This window comes from Eulemur rufifrons, chromosome 19 (genome assembly GCF_041146395.1).
Source record: "Eulemur rufifrons isolate Redbay chromosome 19, OSU_ERuf_1, whole genome shotgun sequence".
Classification (NCBI taxonomy): domain Eukaryota; kingdom Metazoa; phylum Chordata; class Mammalia; order Primates; family Lemuridae; genus Eulemur; species Eulemur rufifrons.
Genome location: NC_091001.1, coordinates 96932513 through 96948336, shown reverse-complemented (window position 1 = coordinate 96948336; position 15824 = coordinate 96932513). Strand labels below are relative to the sequence as shown.

The following is a 15824-nucleotide window of genomic DNA, read 5'->3' as shown; positions in this document are numbered from 1 at the left end:
CGAAGCAGGCAGGGCAGGGACGATGGAGCCGTGGCCCTTCCCGACATACCCAGGGGCGCCCGGAGGGCCGCTGGGGAAAATGCCTCGTGGAAACTGGGCTGTCCGGTCCGAGAGTTCTCCATCGCACCCTGCTCCGGCCAGGGGCTGAGACCGTAACCACGACCTCAGTAATGACGAGTGAAGGAACCAGCGCCAGGCAGGGTCCCACCTGGACTGCTCTGGGCAGGTTCTCTCCTGGGTCTGGACCGACTCGGAGTGGGCAGCCCGCACTCTCAGTGGAAGGCGAGGCAGGAGAGGTCCCGGGAGCCGCGGCCTCCTCTGGGCCAGCGCTCTGTGCCATGCTCCCCGCAGGCTCCTTCGCCAGCACGCTGCCCACTTACCAGCGCTCCGAGGTGATCCTGTTCATCATGAGCAAGGTCCCGCTGCCCTCCCTGCAGCACCCTGTGGAGGCGGGGAGGACGGGGTGAGTCCGTGCCCCTCCCTGCCCAGATTCCTCCCGCTTCCCCTTCCCATGTTCTTGCTCTCTCCTGTCCGTGTTGGCTCTCCTGGCTCTGCCCTCTCCTCTCTTTTCCCTCCCCAGTCCCTCGGCAGCCCTTCATGGGACAATTTCCCAGGCTGTCCCACCAATAACCACCGGCCGCCTTGGAGGCAGCCATTAATGCCCTGGTCTTCCTGCGTCTGGAAGCCACTGTCCTGGGTAACCCAACAAGATAAGCCCATGGGGAAACGAATCAGAGGGAGAATGAGCAGGCAAGTGTGGGAGCTCCGCCTTCATCACCATCCTGGTGACTGAGTGTGTCTCTTGTCTACAGGGAGAACAGGAACCGTCTGACTCAGATCATGCTGCTGAAATCCCTCCTTCAGGTGAGCCTCTTCCATCCCCATTCCTGCTCTGCCTCTACAGGAGGCAGCTCCTTCCAAGGGACCAAGAGAAGGCCACCACCGTACAGTCATGCAGGTTGCATACTGCACAAATACGCCTAGCCAAAAGGGTGAGTGGAGGCTGAAATCCAGCCTGTGCTCCACTCAATAGCCACGTTGGGCACCACAGAGCCGGGCATCCAGAGCAGGCAGGGCACCTGTTTCTAATTTTCCCAAAGGTTCCTTGTTGGCTACTGATAGCTTTGTCGGTCAAACATTACTGTCTTGAGATGGAATCTATCGGTTCCTACCTCTTTTTCCCTCCAGGTGGCCGCCCAGGTCCTTCCCCACTGTTTCCCCTGTTTCCCCTCTGGCACATGTGCGCACCTCAGTCTCGCAGTCCCATCTTCCCCTTCATCGTTGTGAAGGGTCTGAGTGAGTGCCCAGGTATTCCTACGCACAGCCTAAACCCAGTCCCCTCCCCCCACCTCTCCTCACTTGTCATGGACTCAACCACAGGAAGAATTGTCTAGAAATGCTGTTCTCCATGTGTTGCCTCTTATTTCAGAGTAGATCTCAGTTTCCAATAGATGCACATCTGGATTTTGAACTTCTCGGACTGAAGCTGGGAGGTCCCCATCCCCCTTTCCCACCCTAGACCCAGTCTCATCTCTTAGTCTCTGTCTCTGTTCCAGCCATGCCAGTCTGCACAGACTCCATCACACCCACTCATGCCTTCCCTTTCCTCCTCTCCTCACCCCTCTGGCACTGTATTTTTATAAAGCCCCTTTGCTCTGACACTGCCCACATCTAGTTATCTCCTTGGTCTCCGTATTCCTGCCAGTTCTTTGCTGAGTTTACACTCTTCATTTGTCCCCAGCATCTTATTAAGGTGGTAGTTTGGGGTTCACTCGCATCCATCCCCCTTCAGTGAACTACTGATGCTCCCAGCCTGTGCTAGATCCTCAGTGGCCTTCTGAATCATCAAAGGCATTGTTCTGCAATGTGAACTTGACAGTGACTACGCTCTGCTGCTTTTGCATGCTCTGGCAATGTCATACATGACGTGTCTACTTATGCCACTGCTTCAGTCAGAAGGCCCCACTCTCACCATCTAGAAGAGATGTAACCAAATGCTGTCTGTGTGTGCTTTTTGGTTGCTGCCATGTGTGTGAGTTCTGATTCTTCAGCCCAGCTATAAGTTCTTCCACTGTCCAGTTCTTCGTGACTGTCATACTCTTAATGACACATTGTGTTCATGAAGGGTGTTCGTCAATTGTGCCCAGACAGGCTGGAACGTTAAGTTCAGAGGCTCCCTGGCTCCTGCTTCCCTGGGTGCTTGTCCCTTGCTTGTCATTTAACACCTTAATGTCCCTGCACACTGTCCTCATCCACTCACAGTCTACTGAACTGAGCCGAGTAGGTTGTTAGAAGGATACTACAGTGTTCAAAAAAGTTGCTGTGGCATCCAGGGCCTGGGGCGAGGGTGGGGAAGCTGGACTGGGAGCTGTCGGGAGAGGATGGATTTAGACCCAACTTCTGCGGGCTGCTCCTCCGTATCTTCCCTGCCCCCAAGAGGGATGATGGTTTCTGAGCACACCTGCCCTGGGCTCCCTTGCAGGTATCCACAGGTTTCCAGTGCAACAACATGATGTCAGCCCTGCCCAGCAACTTCCTTGACCGCCTTCTCTCCACCGCCCTCATGGAGGACGCAGAAATCCGTCTCTTCGTTCTAGAGATTCTCATCAGTTTCATTGATCGTCATGGCAACCGCCACAAGTTCTCTACCATCAGGTGACCATGGGGGTCTCTCTTCCAGTGGATGTGGGGGAAGGGACTCCCGATAGGGCTTGTCTTCTTGGCCAGTGGCCTCACACCAGGTGGGAGGACAATTCACATATTCAGTGAGCCCCACCAGGGAGCTGATCACGACCCTGACCCTGGGGTCCTGCAGGGGGAGGAGAGACCAAGGGCGCTGTGCCTGGGCGGGGGGTGTTGGAGATTTGGGAGAGAAGGAGCAGGCACTGAAGGGAGTTTTCAGCCGGGGGGAAGGGAGGGACCACAGGGCCACAGTGGAGACTGAGAGATTTGGGGGGCTAAGAGGAGGAAGAGAATGATCAGGATCAAGATATAAGAGAAAGGGGCAGGAATGTGAGAACCTGGGAGAAAATGGAGATTGGCTATGAACCAGGGCCGGGGAGCCCTGAGAGGCTTTGGTGCCAACTGACGATATTGGGGATAAAGCCCAGTGACACCATGTGAGCTTGGGTCAGCCCCACACAGGGCTGAGGAGGCCCTCTGTGTCCCTTCCCAGTACCCTCAGTGACATCTCTGTCCTGAAGCTGAAAGTGGACAAATGCTCCCGACAGGACACTGTCTTCATGAAGAAGGTAGGCAAGCCCAGCCTCAGGGCACTGTGACCCAGGCGGGCCAGGCTTGTGGCCCCCAGTCACTGCAGACACTCACTGCCCCCAGAGCCTACCTCCACCCTCGAGGCTCTGTGCGGCCAGGCTGGCCAGCTCGCCGCTCTGGGGGGTCAAGCCCAGGGCGATGAGTCAGTCCAGGGCCATCGACTGCGCTCTGCTCCTAAAACTGGCTTTCAGCGGCAGCTTTTGTTGCTGGTTCCATTGGAGCGCACCCTTCCCTACACAAGCACCCCTGTGTGTGTCCACTCCCACTGAGTCTGCTTCAAAGGCGTCGCCCCTGAGGGTGGGGGTAGGGTACACACAGCCACCCTGTCCCTCTTCAGATAGGTCCTCCTCCCCCTTCTCCTTGCCCCTCCTGTCCCCTCCACACCCTCCCTGCCCCGCTCCCATCCCCAGCACTCCCAGCAGCTCTACAGACACATCTACCTGAGCTGTAAGGAGGACACGAACATGCAGAAGCACTACGAGGCCCTCTACGGCCTGCTGGCGCTCATCAGCATCGAGCTGGCCAACGAGGAGGTGGTGGTGGACCTCATCCGCCTGGTGCTGGCTGTCCAGGTGGGCTCACATGGGCGAGGGGACCTGTTTTGGTCAAGCACTGCTAAGAGTAGGGAGTAGCAGCTGCTTAACGAGTGTTCTGGAGCCCAGGAATATCACACTCTTAGTCATTCCTCCGTGAAGACCCCAAACCACGGTTCTGTTTGGGGAAGCCCAAAGAATGCTTCCTTCATGGCTTTGGCCCCGCCTCGAGCTAAAGGAGGCCCAGGGAACAGGGTCATTCGGAAACACTCCTGCGCCCCTAGTACTTCAAGTCTCTCTCAGGGTCCGAATGAGGCTCCATGGATTCTTAAGAGGGTGCTCACGATCCCTGAGGGGTCCAACAATCTTGTCTGTCTAAATATCCTCTGGTTCCCAAACTTAGCTGTGCTTCAGAATTGCCCTAATCATATGTTAAAAATACGTATTCCCCGTACTGGCAAGTCAGAGTCTCCCAGGCCTGGGAGCCCGTGTGTGTAGCGAGCCTCCTTTGTGACTCGTGGGCGCCAGGGACAGGGCTTCAGAATTCACAGTCTGCCCGGGTGGACGTGCACTCCAAAGACACTGGGCGTCCCAGTGGCTCCTTCAGACCTCAAAGGCTGGGGTCTCCAGGGTCCTGAAGCCAGGCAGGCATCGTGTTCCTGAACTTGGCAAACCTGGGACTTCAGTGGTGAGGCCACTGCCTTGGCGGTGCTCCATCCTGCAGTGCCAACCTGGACGCCACAGTTGTCTTCTCTTTACCCTCAAGAACTAGAATTCAGGATTCTTCATGTCCCAATCCCCCGGTGACTCTCACAGCTCTCTCGGCTTAACATTAAAAACCCAGTTTAGCAAGCCAGTCCCATCTGCCAAGAATCGGCTAGTGGCGGAGACGGCATCCCTGTGCTGGGATCAATGATGAGGGTTTGGACAGTAAAGGTCGCAAAGCCGGGACTGCAGATTGTTCTAGAGAACATTCCTTTCAGCGTTAATGAGGATGACTTGTCTTAATATCTCCCAGGAAGTTATGGGACAAATGCTGAGGAAGGCTTGGTCTAGAAAAGTGAGCCGTCTCTAAAGAAGGTTGGGGAGAGGTTGGGCGGAGGGTGGGGACGCTAGAGGAGTTTGTCATACGCATTGAAGGCCCGTCTGTGTTGCCACAGGACGTGGCGCAGGTCAACGAGGAGAACTTGCCTGTGTACAACCGCTGCGCCCTCTATGCCCTGGGCGCCGCCTACCTGAACCTCATCAGCCAGCTCACCACGGTGCCTGCCTTCTGCCAGCACATCCACGAGGTGGGTGTCCCACGGCCCTGGGAGCTTGAGGGGCCCTCGACTTGGGGTTTCCTGGGAACAGCTTCCCCTTCACCGCACTAGTCCTGTCCTTAGTCCCGGGCGGTGAGGAAAGGGCTGACGTGGTAAACAGTGAGCCGTTACTGCAGCAGCTTTTACTTGGGTAGGACGTGACGGAGTGGGGAGGGGGATTGGGCATGAGGGTGGCCTGTGCCCCTTCCTAACCTGCTGCTGACCCCCACTGCCTGCCTTCTGCCCTCCCCCCACACACGGCAGCGCACCCACACACCCCTCAGATCATGTGGACTGAAGCCAAGTGGAGCTTTTGCTGTGAATGTTCACAAATACCACAAAAGTGTAGTGGGTAAAACCACGAACATCCATTAGCTATTGTGTAGATTAAATAAAGTTATGAAGATTTTTCCCTATTTGCTTTATCTACCTCCTTTTCTTTTTCTTTGCTAAAATATTTTAAAGCAAATCCCAGCTATTCTGTCCTTTGACCTTATATATATTTCATATATGTCTAAAAAAACACAGGCACCTCTCTACATGATTGCCATGCTAATTAAATTGTCAATAATTCCTCAGTGTTATCTAATACCCAGTCTATAGTCAAATGTTCTCCGTTGTTGCATAAAGATAGTTTAAAACACACGGAAGCATTCACAGGTGGAATTGTACAATGTCTAGAATTAACTTTAAAATATACTATTAACAGCAAGGCTGGGTGTAGTGGCTCACGCCTGTAATCCTAGCACTCTGGGAGGCTAAGGTTGGAATTCAAGACCATCCTGAGCAAGGGCAAGACCCCATCTCTAGAAAAAACAAAAAAACTAGCTGGGTATCTTGGCACACGCCTGTAGTCCCAGCTACTTGGGAGGCTGAGGCAGGATCACTTAAGCCCAGGAATTTGAGGTTGCTGTGAGCTATGATGATGCCACTGCACTCTAGCCCAGGTGACAGAATGAGACTCTGTCTCAAAAAAGAAAAAAAAAATACATATATACACACACACATACACACACTCTCACACACACACACACACACACACTAGCAAAACAAAGCAAGAAACCCCAGATCTCAGCTGGCCTTGGCTGGCTGGGGTGGGGTGGGGAGGGTGCTATGTCACTGTGCCAGAGACCACCCAAAGGGAGGCAGGACTTCTCAGCCATTCTGAGGGTCACTGTCAGTCGGGGTTTCTTACTGGAGAAGCCCAGCTGAGTGTGCCCTGCCAAGGAAGCTGTGGGAGGGGTAAATGCTGAACAGGGGTGGGATCTCTTTTTGCTGCTCTAAGCTCCCACTCCCTGTTGAACCCAGCTCTTGTCATGTGATTCCTCCCAAACTCCAGGTGATAGAGACCAGGAAGAAAGAGGCTCCGTACATGCTCCCTGAGGATGTGTTTGTGGAGAGGCCCAGGTGAGGAGAGCTCGGGGGACGTGGTCAGGGATCCCCCAGGCAGCTGGGTAAGCAGGCTGGTGGTCTGAGGCCAGGAGAGGTCAACGCCAGGGAGCGCAGGCGCCTATGGAATCACAGGCAGAAAGCAGCCCCTGCCTGTGGTCCGGAAGTCCTGGGTGCAGTTTGACCCCGTCACGTTACCATAATCCACGCCACAACCCTGTGATATTGAGCCGCGTTGGTGTGTGTGATGCAGCCTCTGGGAGCTTTGGCCAAGCCCGTGGGAAATGCTCCTGGAGGAGTTGTCCCTGGCGAGACACTGCTGTCAGTCCAAGTGACGTTTCCAGACTCTAGACTGTGCTGGGGGCCAGCATCACTTCAGGATCAGAGGAACTCAAAGGAAAGGTGTTTTGAGAAAACAAAATGTTCAACAGTAAAGGATGGCTTTATAAATTATGGCCCATCTATATGATAACTGGTAAACACTAGCAGCGATGTTTTAGAAGAGTACTTAATGTAAAATACTCATTGTACAAGAGGTGAATAAAATAGATAACAGAACAGTGTGAGGTGGGGGATATTGTGTACATAAAAGTATGCAACTGAACCAGGTGCAGTGGTACACAGCTGTAGTCCCAGCTACTCGGGAGGCTGAGATGGAAGGATCACTTGAACTCAGGAGTTCTAGACTGTAATGTGCCATGGTGATGCCTGTGAATACCACTGCACTCCAGTCTGGGTGGTTTTCTTTTCCTTTTGCTTCTCTGTCATCTTGCATGTGAACATATTACTTTTTTTTTTTTTTTTTTTTTTTTTAAGATGAGGTCTCACTATATTGCCCAGGCTAGTCTCTAACTCCTGGGCTCAAACAATCCTTCCACCTTGGTCTCCCGAGTAGCTGGGATTATAGACGCAAGCCGCTGCACCCAATTTACTTTTATAATAAGGAAAGTTATTAGGAAATCATTCTAGGCACCCACAGTTCTAACATGCCTTCTCCCTCCTTTGTCATCCAGGCTGTCTCAAAACCTTGATGGAGTGGTGATTGAGTTCCTCTTCCGCCAGAGCAAGATCAGCGAAGTCCTGGGGGGCAGTGGCTACAATTCGGACAGGCTCTGTCTGCCCTACATCCCTCAGCTGACAGGTACGAGCTCTGTGCAAGGACTACCAAGCTTGTCTCCGTCTTTTGTTAGCCAGGTAAGGGCCTGAGTGTAAGGGACTTGTGGGCCCTTCGATTGCCCTCTGTGGCACCTTGGATGTTGCCCGAGGGCTGAAAGACACAGTGGAAGTTTATGGTGAGTCCTCTTGATGTCCCCACCTCTCCTCCTCAGTGCGGCTCCTTGAAAGTAACTGTCCCCTAAGACAGCCTGGCCTGTGGACAGGAGAGGCTCCCTTGTGCTAGAAAGAGCTCACATGGGCTATGAAACCAGAGAGCCAGCTTGAGACCTCCATGCAACTCATGGCCTGAAAAATCTTAGATGAGTCCTTTGGCATCTCTGAGTTTCAGTGTCCTTGACTGTAAAATAGGGATATTAGCAATACCTACCTTAGAGGGTCGATGTGAGAGGTAGATGAAATGACGTGCCTGTATTAATGCAAATGCACTTAGAAAATGCTACACGAATGACAGCTGCTAGTGCTGTTAGCACATGATGCTTATACAAGTTCACGTATGCATTCTGGTCATAAGCAGCTTCCTTGTGCTCATCAATGATTTCAAAAGCTTAGCCCTAATGAGCAAGACTGACTACCCTAAGATGGGTGGAGAAGCCCTACAGCAATTGGAAGCTTCTGGAAGCTCCAGGTGTAGCCTGAGTGTGCACTGAACTAGAGGACTGTGGAGCAGAGGCAGAGGGTTTGGGAGGTAGGGTAGTGGCTTGGTCCTGGTTCCCCAAGGCCTGGACACTCCAGCCTCTGGGCTGCTTCTTTCCCAGATGAGGATCGCTTATCCAAGAGGAGGAGCATTGGAGAGACCATCTCCCTGCAGGTAGAGGTGGAATCGAGGAACAGCCCGGAGAAGGAGGAGGTAAGTGTCTTCACCACTGTCCCGGCGGAGCTCCCGGCTCCCGTGCGTTGGACGCTTGACTCCAGGCTCGCTCACGGCACAGCGTGCTTCAAGTTACGTGGAGAATGTCCATGTTCATACTGACTCTCACCATACAGAGATAGATCATAGAGGCTTCCTTCTGGAACAGTTGCTTGAGTCCCCCTACTCCCATGAGAATAGCATGAAAATCACTCCTGAAAGGCTCTCTGGCCAGCATTCCTTGCTCACGTGGGGGCAGGCGTGCTCCATGTTGGAAATTGGAAGGCTTAACACGAGAGATGAGGATGAAATCAGCTTTCATAGTGTATAAATAAAGATTCTTTATTTAAAATTAAGATCATTTTTTAAAGCATTTTAGGTCACAGAAAAATTGAAAGGGAGGTGCAGAGATTTCCCACATACCCCTGCCCCCACGCACGCACAGCCTCCCCCATTAGGAACGTCACTCACCAGTTGATGAGCCTACACTGACACATCACTGTCACTCAAGGCCTAGTTACACTGGGGTTTGCTCTTGGTGTTGCACATTCTCTGGGTTTGGACAGATGTATCCACCATCATGTCCACCATTGCAGTATGGTGGAGAGTATTTTCACTGCCCTAAAAACCATCTGCGCTCACCTATCCATCCCTCACCCCTGACCCCTGACAACCGAGATTCTTTTTTTAAGAGAAAGCTGCAGCAGTGCCTCAAAGATCCCTCTTCCAGCCTCGCATTAGGACCAAGAATATCTAATTTCTGTTCAAATTAACATGTGATGTCTCCCCTGCCATTATCTCCTTTCTTCTACCTCAGCAAGGAAAGCAGATGTGCCCGTGAGTAAGGGAGATTAGGGAATCAAAATGGAAAGGCCAGTTTACTCCACCAAATAAGAAAGCAATGGGGGGAGAGGGCAGAGCAGCGGAAGAAGGAACCATGGGGGGTTGAAGCCACAGGACGCATCACGCTTCTGTTTAATGCCGACTGCCCCACTTAAGGGAATTGGTGGAAGCGTGGGGAAGCCTCAAAGAAGCAAGGAGGACACACAGCTGGGTGGGACCAGGACAGGAAGACTTACGTGGGCCCTGCAGGCTGGCGTTCCCAAGACTGCACCTGTTAGGGCTGGTGTGGACAGGGAGGACAGCTGCCACACCGAACTTTTCCCCAGCTGTGATCAGAGCTAGGAAATGTCTTGGAGGGCCTGTAACCTCCCTGTAACCCTGCCCTTGGACACTTCATTCACTGGGGCAGACCTCCAGTCCAGGGCTCTGAAAGCTGGTCTGGAACCTTCGCAGGGCAGGAAGGAACCTCTGACCTGGGTGAATTAGATAAGTAAATGAGGAGGTTGAACCGGGTGTCCTCTAAGGCCTCCAGCTCCAAAAGCCTGGGAACCTCCAGTGGGTTAGGCCTCAGGGTGAGTCGGCTGCTGTCTCCCCTGCAATGGCGATTCTCCCTTCCCAGGAGGTGAGAAACCCTCCGGAATTGAGGGGTGAAGTGACACAAGGAGAAGGAGGAATGCTTACTTGGCTACACTCACTAGTGGCCTCCTGGGCCACACATATCAGTTCCTCCTCCATTCAAGAGTCAGCTTAGCCCAGAGGTGACTTGGTAGCGGAGCAGGGTGTGGAGGCCTCCATTCCATGCCCTTCTGCCAATTCTTTCCACCCTCAGCCCGCTTGTCCCGGTTAAGAATCCTGCAGTGGCCGCCTATGGCCTTAAATGCCAGGCTCGCTGTGCTGTGGTCAGATCCCAACCCTGGTGCCTGCATTCAGAGCCATTTATAGTCCGGGTGGTCCCACCATTTATTTTCTCCTGCCCCACTGGCCTACCTCCACCATCCTGCTCCAGAGGGTCTGCTCCCAGCCTCACCCATGCCATACTGGGTCAGCGCCAGGTCTTTGCTAGTACAGAATGCCACCACTGAACCGCCTTCCTCTGCACACGGGCACACCTTTGCACTGTGCATTGCCTATTCAGTGCCCTGCTCCTGTCCCGTTTCCTCCTTAAGCTTCTCTCTACCGCCTCTTGCCCAGTGAGCGTCGTTCTCTCTGAGTGTCCACCACACAGTTCCCCAGCAACCCGCAGGTGAACATCCGGCATTGGTCTGTGCTTACAGTGGATGGTGGGTGGATGTAGAGGGTGGATGGATCCTCGGCGAGTTCTAGCTCAGCACAGCTCTCTCCTGCATGTCATTCCTCTGCTGACAAATTTGGCCATTTCTACTACTCTCCTAGAGTCCTGCGGGTAATGGGTGCCCGCTTGATATTTGTGGAATGACTTTGTCCCATATCCATACGTGTGCAGTTCAATGAATTTCCACAAAGTGCATATACCTGTGTGATCACACCTGGACCAGGGAATGGGACATCGTCATTGCCCAGGGCCCTCCCCCAAGGGAGCCACTAGCCTGAGTTGTGTCACTTCTTGAACTTTTTATCAATGAAATCGTTTTCTTCTGTGTCTGCTTCTTTTGCTTAATATTCCGTTTAAGCGATAGAACAAGAGTAAAGCATGGGTCTTGCCTCAAGTAACTAATCGTCCAGTGAGGAATTCCTGGAACTTAGTCCAAACTCCTTCACTGTTTTCAGCCTCTGACCTAAAGCCATGCATCCATGGAGTCCCCTTCTCTGGATTTTGTTATTTCCCACTTCTTTTATAGACTCTGTGGAGGACAGAGATCCCATGACACAGGTCCTTGGACCAACCTCGGCAGGGCTTGCAGGGGGTCAATGCTAATCTTCCATTCTTACCTTTATTAAATACTTAGATCACCTTGGCGGATAATATCATAAGCCCTCAAAAATGTTTAGTTCTTTAAATTTACATCTGAAATGATATTTGCGACCTGTCTCCTCTTGCTTCCAATATTTTCTATGTTCTCTGAGAATTTTTAAAAATTGCTCTGGGAGGCCGAGGCGGGTGGATCGCTCGAGGTCAGGAGTTCGAGACCAGCCTGAGCAAGAGCGAGACCCCATCTCTACTAAAAATAGAAAGAAATTATATGGCCAACTAAAAATATATAGAGAAAAAATTAGCCGGGCATGGTGGTGCATGTCTGTAGTCCCAGCCACTCGGGAGGCTGAGGCAGTAGGATCGCTTAAGCCCAGGAGTCTGAGGTTGCTGTGAGCTAGGCTGACACCACGGCACTCACTCTAGCCTGGGCAACAAAGTGAGACTCTGTCTCAAAAAAAAAAAAAAAAAATTGCATTGTTTTCCTCCCAAGGGGCTTGATGAGACAGACTTGGGGAGGGGCGGGGGACAGTGAATTCTTTTAGATGAGACTCAGGACTTTCTTCTGAGTCTGAATCTGATGAGGAATGAGCTGCTCCACCCACATCTCACTTACTGTCCACTGTGCCTGCTCAGGGAGCTTCCAGGGTCCCTGGTAGGAATGTGAGTGTCTGAGGGACTGTCTGCCCATTGGGACATTTTTCTAAGCAGCAAAGGGGCTACCAGGTTGCTGAGGACACCAGGGCTCCATCCCCCTCTCCCCCATCTTGCTAAATATCTGTCCCCTCTCCTTCAGCGAGTGCCTGCTGAAGAGATCACCTACGAGACGCTGAAGAAGGCCATCGGTGAGCTGGGGACTCTGAGAGACTCTGGTTAGGGGAGAGGGTGGGGCGGATGCAGCCTGATCTGCTGCCCTCCTCCGTGTGATCTGGCGCTGACATGAGGGGAGGGGCCAATGGCTTCCCACAAACTGGTCTCAGCTGCCAAAGCTGCCATGGAAAGTCCCTGCCCTCCTGGTGGGGGTCACTGGTGTGGCCCTGTGTGTACTACATCAGGCAACCCTCCTCTATGAATGGCAGCTGCCCTTAAAAGTAATCAATTAAGAGCTACAGGTAAAAAGCAATTTGGAATACATATTTTGATTCATTTTTGGTAGAGTGTAATACAAAACAACAGGCTGACCAGTGGAAGATATTAAGAAGAAATCATATGATTATTGATTTAACAAGGGCAATAGATTTAAAAATGCATTGCCACCTCATCTATCTGGATTATTGGGCAATGAAGTATTCCCAATAAGAGAATTTTTCTGTTGACAAATTGTATCTTTACGTGCCAAACCTTTCTTTATTTTTGTTGTCATTAATGGTACCTCTCTGAGTGTACACACTGCTTGCCTTATTAAACCAAGTAGGATGCGCCCTTTTGACACCCTCCCCCCTTTTTCTTTTTGGTGCCAACTCATATTGGATACTAAGTGGCACATGTAGAAGCCTCAAACTAACCAGCCTCAGACTGCTCTGCCTCAGGGTTTCTGTGCTGGCTCTCATGGTCTGTCTGGCTTCTCCATTGTTGATGTCTGTTTTCAAATTATTGTCAGAGTACTCAAAGGATCAACTGTTCCAGGACCTTCTATTTAAAAGTGCTAGTGGCAGAGCAGCTACTTGGGGCTTTAAAAGCCCAGCTGAAGGGTCCAGTTGACTAGTTTTCAAACTCTCACTCAAGGAAAAAGGCTGAGTCCTGAGGCAGAATCAGGAAAAGGTCCAGCCTTGCTGAGGCCAGGTGAGGGTACCACACCTCCATGCCACCATCCCCTACAGTGACAGTGAAGAGGGCAGAGCCCAAGCAGCACTCATGGGCAGTGCCCCGTCTCGAGAGTCCACCCATCTTTACACCTGCTCAAGTCCCTCCCCTTCCCCATCAGTGGGGCAGGGGCTGGTGCTAACCCAGCTCTCTGTCGCAGTGGACAGTGTAGCGGTCGAGGAGCAGGAGCGTGAGCGACGGCGACAGGTGGTGGAGAAGTTCCAGAAGGCACCCTTTGAGGAGATCGCCGCACACTGTGGAGCCCGGGTGAGTGAGGATGACAAGGGCGAGTCCTTGGGGGCCAACCAGAGACTGGAGTTGGGTCCAGGGCAGGATTCAGTTTCTAGGAGGTCTTGGCTCTTTGAGCCTGGAAGTTAGGGTTTATGTTCCAACACTGAGAGCTCTGCTGCGCCCGCCAGCTTTCCCCCAACACCCTGGTGCTACGTTGCTCCCCCATGAACTGAAAGACTTGGGTCTTGGTCAGACACTCTTCCAGACCTCACAATTTCCACCTAAGCAAGAAGTCCTGACCTCAGAAGCACCTGTATCAGACAATCAGATTATGCTCATAGTAGTCATTACAGCACGTGCATAAATAGCACCCACTGTGTGCCAGGGCATCTCCATGAGTTAGCTTATTTCATCCTCATGATAACTCTGTGCTGTTAGTGCCGTGGTGGTCCCCGCCTTACAGAGTGATGGGGGAAGAATGTGTGGCCAAGGAAAGAGGGTCAGCATTGTGGCAGGGCCCTCTTCCCAGCACAGGACCCTGGCAGGGGGGTGGAACAGCCAGGCCTTGGAAAGGAGATTTGAGAGAGATGCAGCCAGACAAGCAGAAATGAGGACTGTGTCTGGTCTTAAGGGAGAAGCTCGAACAGTTCTCGAAACTGATTACACACCAGGATGTGTTAGCCACAATGGCCATCTTAGTAACAATGAAACATAACTATAAACATTCAAAATCTACAAATAACTTTTCCTCTCAGTAAAAATATAACACAGGTAGTTTTCTATTTCATATATGTTTTACATATATTTATGTACATATACAAAATATAGGTTTTCCTGGGTGTGTGTTGTCCTAACCTCTCTCTCATCCCACCTCGAGAGGCAGATGTGGCCTGTTTCATGAGCTAGGAGTCACGGCCTGGTTACTGAACATGCGCAGTCTCTCTCTGCATTCATACACTCAGCTGGGGCCTGCAGTGGGTGGCTGTCCCTAATCTGAATCTATAGTCAGGGTCTGACAGATAAGTGCTAGGACATGCTCACCCCGGTTGCCCTCCTAGGCTGCAACTGCCCTGCCCTCCAGAGTGTGCTCTGGACAGGTGGGCCCGTGTGTCAGCCGGCAGAGGTTCTGGGGGCCCCAGCTCACTTCCCCCTCTGTTTGTGTCTAGGCATCACTGCTCCAGAGCAAACTCAATCAGATCTTTGAAATCACCATCCGGTAAGTGGCAGCCGTGGGCAGGGGACCCCTACCTCTGTGGCCCAGTGTTGGGGCCCCTTGTCCTGAGTCCTCCTTGCTCACACCTGTCTCCAGTTCTCCCCTCCAACCCACTCGCTCTAGCATCCATCCCCAGGGCTGGAGTCAGCCACCAACTCTTCCTAGAAAGGAACGAGAGACCAGAGAGGAAAAAAGCTTGGCTTGGTGATACCTGGAATGACCCAGGAGTCCTAGTGTCCCAGGCTGGTGCTTTACTTTGTAAAGTACCAGTGTCACTGCAGACCCCAAAGAGAAGCTTGACTTCAAGCTGTAGATTCTAGAACCATTTGAAAACCTGAGAACCTGTGGAGTGAGTGACAAAGTCTCTGGTCCCTGTGCAGAGAGAAACCAAGTCAGCTACTCAGTTCAGTTGCACAGGGGTGGGACCCCAGAGTTTCCTCTCCATGCCTTTCTCCTCCGTGTGTTCCTGCCCCCCAGGCCCCCTCCAAGTCCGTCGGGAACCATCACCGCAGCCTACGGTCAGCCGCAGAACCACTCCATCCCCGTGTACGAGATGAAGTTCCCCGATCTGTGTGTATACTGAATTCCAGGAGGCAGAGCTCCTCAGGGAGATGGAGTCTGAGGGACAGGCTCACCCTCACACCCGCCTGACCACATGGAAACCTAGCTGCCATCTCTGAGAAAAAGTCACCTTGGAGGGCAGCAGCTGCCCAGCTGAGCAAAGGTGGAGACGCTCTGGTCCCTCTTGGCCCTCCGACCTCCTCATTGCCTTCCCCGAGGGAGACCCAGCCACCTGCCCCTCCGCGGCCAATAAGCAACTCACCTGTGCCCTTTGTCTTCTCTTTTGTGTCAGCCAGGGCAGAGAACCGCGGGGTGTCTCCAGAGAGAGGCTGAGGGACTGAGAGGCTCCTGCTCCTTGTGCTGAGTAAAGGGCTTCCACTGAGTAAAGGGTGCAGCGGGATGCACCTGCCACTCCCCAGAGGAGGGGACTAGATGGGGACTTGGCTGGTTAAGGAAGCTGTAGACTGAACTCAGGAGAAACCAAGGAAAGCTCCCCTCGGAAAGAAGTGACAGAGTGAGAACTGGAAGAGGGGACAGCTGCTCTCATTCGAGCACCTCCCCCTCTGCGGCTCAAGTCTTTGCTGGGTCTCCCACTTTCTTGTTCACTCTCCAGTTATCTGTTCATGTTTCTTTCTGCTGTTAGTTAATGCTGAGCCCTGATAACAAGAGCTGGGGGCAGAGAGCACAGGGGCAGCATGGGATGGGGTGCAGGCAGCTGGGGATAGAGCGAGTCCCCGTCCCACTGTAGCATCTTCTCGCCTCCATT

The 15824-nt window shown here is 52.6% G+C and overlaps 1 protein-coding gene across 1 annotated transcript in view; it reads left to right on the top strand.

Annotated features, from left to right (window-relative positions):
* EFR3B (EFR3 homolog B) overlaps positions 1 to 15080 on the top strand; it is a 45448-nt gene extending 30368 nt beyond the window's left edge. Inside the window, exons 10-22 of the mRNA XM_069494798.1 lie at positions 352 to 463; positions 813 to 864; positions 2483 to 2655; positions 3176 to 3251; positions 3684 to 3845; positions 4967 to 5098; positions 6447 to 6514; positions 7510 to 7637; positions 8428 to 8519; positions 12047 to 12095; positions 13214 to 13320; positions 14451 to 14500; positions 14975 to 15080. Of these exons, the coding sequence (XP_069350899.1) occupies positions 352 to 463; positions 813 to 864; positions 2483 to 2655; positions 3176 to 3251; positions 3684 to 3845; positions 4967 to 5098; positions 6447 to 6514; positions 7510 to 7637; positions 8428 to 8519; positions 12047 to 12095; positions 13214 to 13320; positions 14451 to 14500; positions 14975 to 15080 (1307 nt within the window). The remainder of the gene's footprint in view (positions 1 to 351; positions 464 to 812; positions 865 to 2482; positions 2656 to 3175; positions 3252 to 3683; positions 3846 to 4966; positions 5099 to 6446; positions 6515 to 7509; positions 7638 to 8427; positions 8520 to 12046; positions 12096 to 13213; positions 13321 to 14450; positions 14501 to 14974) is intronic.
* The last annotated feature ends 744 nt before the right edge of the window (positions 15081 to 15824 follow it).